The sequence below is a fragment of the Nycticebus coucang genome, chromosome 18 (genome assembly GCF_027406575.1).
Source record: "Nycticebus coucang isolate mNycCou1 chromosome 18, mNycCou1.pri, whole genome shotgun sequence".
In the NCBI taxonomy this organism is placed as follows: domain Eukaryota; kingdom Metazoa; phylum Chordata; class Mammalia; order Primates; family Lorisidae; genus Nycticebus; species Nycticebus coucang.
The window spans coordinates 60,000,529-60,004,967 of record NC_069797.1 but is presented as its reverse complement, the minus strand read 5'-3'; the positions used below and the strand labels follow the sequence as shown (position 1 = coordinate 60,004,967).

At 55.1% G+C, this 4,439-nt stretch overlaps 1 protein-coding gene across 1 annotated transcript; it reads right to left on the bottom strand.

The window, feature by feature from the left end:
• Nucleotides 1–869: 869 nt before the first annotated feature.
• On the bottom strand, nt 870–3,548 carry FZD2 (frizzled class receptor 2). Its single transcript, XM_053570298.1, has one exon. It carries the CDS (start codon nt 2,749–2,751, stop codon nt 1,048–1,050), a length of 1,704 nt encoding a protein of 567 aa, XP_053426273.1. The 5' UTR covers nt 2,752–3,548; the 3' UTR covers nt 870–1,047.
• Between the last annotated feature and the right edge of the window lie 891 nt (nt 3,549–4,439).

The following is a 4,439-nucleotide window of genomic DNA, read 5'->3' as shown; positions in this document are numbered from 1 at the left end:
AACAAAACCCCAAACATAACCTACAAAACACCCTCTAAACTGCTAACCTGAATGTGAGATTTTCGACTAGGAGAGAGCAGACTGCAGGGAAAGAGGGGGGAGAGGTATAAGATCCCAAACCCCCAAATTTGCAAACGCTCAAAGTTTTCCTAAAAATGCAGGCGGTCTGTACCAGTACACAAGGTAGTGTGCATGTTGAGTGTGGGGAGGGGTGGTTTCAAAACACTTCACAAAGCATTTTCTGCCACACTAACCGCTTGGTGCAGCCAGCTGAAAAGAAAAGTTAGAGAGATAAGAAAGATCTTCCAGCCTACAGGGGAGTGGGCTGGGGGGTGGAGGCCATTCCTCACCCTATCTCCTCCCTCTCCCCATCAGCATACCGCAGCCCCTCGGTTTTTGTTTTTTTTTTCCACGTCTTCGTCTCCGTTGGGAAGTTTCCAAAGATCCAGGGAAGACAGGACAAGTGAGGAGGGACAGGGAGAAAAGTAAAATAAAATAAAATAAAACAAAACAAAACGAATGCAAATCTTGTTCAAAAATAACCAACACCTTCCACTGGCCCAGTGTCTGTAAGGAGGCTAACAAATTAGGATTTTATAAAAGTTGAATAGAATAAATTTCCAACTCTTCACAGCCAACAGAAACAGCGCTCAGGCAAGGTCGCCTCTCCCAGGAGGCCCAAGCCCTGCCATAGCACCAAAAAATTGGAAATAAAGGACCGGTAGTTTTTAAAGGGCACTTAAGAAAGGAGGAAAACTCCCCAACTCCCACTCCTCCACCCCCACCCAGCATTCTTCAGCCCTGGAGCCCTCACCGCCTTTTTTTGTCTTTTTTCTTTTAAATAGAAAATATATAATTAAATTTACAAAGACTATTTACAGTTTTAATTACAAACCTTGTGGGGGTGTTGGGCAGAGTTCTCTTTAAAAAGCAACCTAAAAAAGAACTGGTTTCGATTGTTCTTTATTTAAAAAAATAAAATAAGGAGTCTGTAGGAGACCCCTGGGACGAAGGAAAGTGTGGTGTCCGTGGGTCCAGGGGCGCCCCTCACACGGCGGTCTCTCCGCGCCGGCTGTTGGTGAGACGGGTGTAAAACTTTCTCCACGAGTGCAGCGTCTTGCCCGACCAGATCCAGAAGCCTGATGTGATGCCCACGATGAGTGTCATGAGGTATTTGATCATGTAGACGGTGAAGTCGGGCGACATGCGCGGGGTGTAGTGCGCCGGGCAGGGGATGGCCAGGCTCTTGCAGTGTTGGCTCACCCACGAGCGCTCCCAGTGCTCGCGGAAGGCCTGCTCATAGAAGTAGCAGGCTATGACGATGGTGGCGGGCACGGTGTAGAGCACAGAGAAGACGCCGATGCGCACCATGAGCCGCTCCAGCTTCTCTGTCTTGGTGCCGTCGTGCTTCATAATAGTGCGGATGCGGAAGAGCGACACGAAACCAGCCAGGAGGAAGGACGTGCCGATGAACAGGTATACGAAGAGTGGCGCCAACACGAAGCCCCGCAGCGGGTCCAGGCTGTTGAGGCCCACGAAGCACACGCCGCTCAGCAGGTCGCCGTCGATCTGGCCCATGGCCAGGATGGTGATGGTCTTGACGGCCGGCACGGCCCAGGCAGCCAGGTGGAAGTATTGAGAGTTGGCCTCGATGGCCTCGTGGCCCCACTTCATGCCGGCAGCCAGGAACCAGGTGAGCGACAAGATGACCCACCAGATGGAGCTAGCCATGCTGAAGAAATATAGCATCATGAAGAGGATGGTGCAGCCCTCCTTCTTGGTGCCCTGCACCACTGTGCGGTAACCGTCCTCGGAAAAACGCTCATTGCACACCACGCGCTCTTGGAGCACAAAGCCCGCAATATAGGCCACCGACACCATAGTATAGCAGCCCGACAGAAAAATGATGGGCCGCTCTGGGTAGCGGAAGCGCTGCATGTCCACCAAGTACGTGGTGACAGTGAAGAATGTAGAGGCACAGCACAGCACAGACCAAGTGAGGATCCAGAGGCGCGCAAAACGCGTCTCCTCCTGTGAGAAGAACATGGAGCCGTCGGGCCGCGCCGGTTCGCAGGGCGCCGCACAATCACGCTCGCCCAGAAACTTGTAGCTAAGATAGGATGGCACTTTGAGGACACGCGGGCAGTGGAACGGGTGTTCCAGCGTGGCGTAGCGCGGGGGCGCTCCGCCGCCGCCGGGGCCGCCCGGGGTGCCGCCAGCGCCTGGCTGCAGTCCCTGTGGCGGCGCGGTGGTGAGCAGCGCGGGCGCTCCGTCCTCGGAGTGGTTCTGGCCCACGCAGATCTGCTCAGCGCCGTGGCGCGGGAAGTGCTCGCAGCGCAGGCGCTCGGGCCATTGGAAACCAAACTTGTTCATGAGCGCCTCGCAACCCTGGCGCGCGCGCTCGCAGATGGAGCGGCACGGCGGGATGGCCTGTTCCAGCACAGTGCACACCGGTGCGTACATGGAGCACAGGAAGAAGCGCAGTTCAGGCGAGCACTGCACCTTCACCAGTGGATAAAACTGGTGCACCTCCAGGCCAGCGTCCTCCTGGTTTGTATGGCCCAGAAGGTTGGGCATGATGGTCTGGTTGTAGGCGATGTCCGTGCACAGCGGGATGGAGATGGGCTGGCAGAAGCCGTGGTCCGGGATGGAGATGCCCTTCTCCCCGTGGAACTGGGCCGGCCCGGCGGCGGGCAGTAGCAGCAGCAGCAGCAGCAGCAGCAGGCCGGGCAGGGCGCTGCAGGGCCGCATGCTGGCCGCCGCCCCCCACCCGGCTCCTGGGCGCCCCCCGCCCCCGCCCCCAACCCCGAGATCGCGCGCCTTCCCCGCCGCCTCCTAGCTGCAGCCGCTGCCTCCCGCGCCTCTTAGCAAACTTTGCTCCTGGCCGGAGAGGTGGGGAGACCGGGTGGGGGAGAGGGCGCGGCGCTCCTGCCCGCTAGCTGGACACGGTCAGACTGAGCCGCCCGAAACACCGCGCGCCGCTGCCCTCTCCTCCTCTCGACTCTCCGATCCTCCTCTCCCCTCCCTTCTCCACCCAGCGACTCCTTTGTGCCTCCTCCAGCCCTCACCTCGGCCTCTCCGATCCCAATTAGTCGGTTTCAAGGGGGCCCCCTCTGGCGGCCCCGCCCTCTCCTCAGCCCCCCAAAAAAGGGATCCTTGAAACCGCCCCGTCGAGCTCTAAGCACCATCCCAAAATGTGCTCTCGGCCAATCAGATTTAAACCCCAGGACCAGCCCCGAGGGCTGGATTGGTCGACCACAACATAATGAGATCAGAAACCAGATGCCAACAAAACTTTCCCCCCCACCTTTTGCTTTTTAAAGAGACAAGCTATTATTATATTAAGTGCTGCTTACCCAGCCCGGGATTTCTCCGGAGTCGCCGCGGCGAGTTCCGGAGACACACTTTCCCCAGAGCTGCGGTGGACCCAGGCTACTCAACCCTGGATCACTCCTCTTCCAGAGGCCAAGGCACTCTGCCGGGTAGGGTCTCTTTAAATCCGTTCCCCAACTCCGGTTTCTCCAACCCCACCTATTCCAGTCCAATTTTTCAAATCAAGTGAAAAAAAATCTCAAGTTAGAAAATTAAAAAACTAAGAGACTTAAAAAAATCTAACAGTGTATAAAGATTTTTCTTTCCGCCCTTTCTCATGGAGCCCAGGCAAAAGTTTTACTTCACTTTACACGTAGACCCTTAGGAGTCCGCCTCACCCCTCCCTCTGCACATGCTCCAAAACCTGGAAAAAAAAAGAGGGAGTCTGTCTCTTTAAGAGGCTCTTAAAGGGGCCTGGACTCCCGGTCGTAATTGCCCCGTAGCGAGCACAAAGGAGCCCATTATGGTTCTTTGTGTTCGGTGGCACCTCAAAGTGAGAAAACTCAGGAACTCTGAGGCCCGGAGCTAGAGGGTGGGGGGAGAGGTTTGGGAAGGTGAAGGCGAATGGCCCCGAGTTGCAGCTCTTCCCGCCCCGGTCTTCCAAGGCAAATCTTAATTATGCAAAGTAAAGTTTAGTTGCCATAAGGAGGAGGTCTTAATCGAAAATTAATGGTGGAGGATTGAGGGGTGTCGGGCAATTTTAAGTAAACAGACGACTCTCTTAGACCTGAAGAACGTTTGGGGTTCTTTTTTTTTCCTTCTGCCTCCCTACTTCTGCCTCCAACTCCCTAAAAGCTTCCAGATACAGTCTCTAGAGAGAGAGAAGTTTTACCCAAACCTTAAGTGATTCCACACTAGAAAAGGGGTGTTGTGTGTAGTGAGGGAGGAGGCTAGGGGGTGGTGGTAAATGATTTCCCTCTCCCCATCTCTCACCTGGTTGTGGAGTGGGGGTGGCTTGCAGAGTTCACGATACTTTAGAAATTGCTTCTTTTTTCCCCCCCCTCCCTTCTAGGATTTTAAATTTGAGGTGGGGTGTGTTTAGGTAGGAGAGGAGGAATTTGCATGTA

Coding starts and splice junctions, on each gene's coding strand:
- FZD2 (XM_053570298.1), bottom strand. CDS start 2,751: ATGCGGCCCTGCAGCGCCCTGCCCGGCCTGCTGCTGCTGCTGCTGCTG.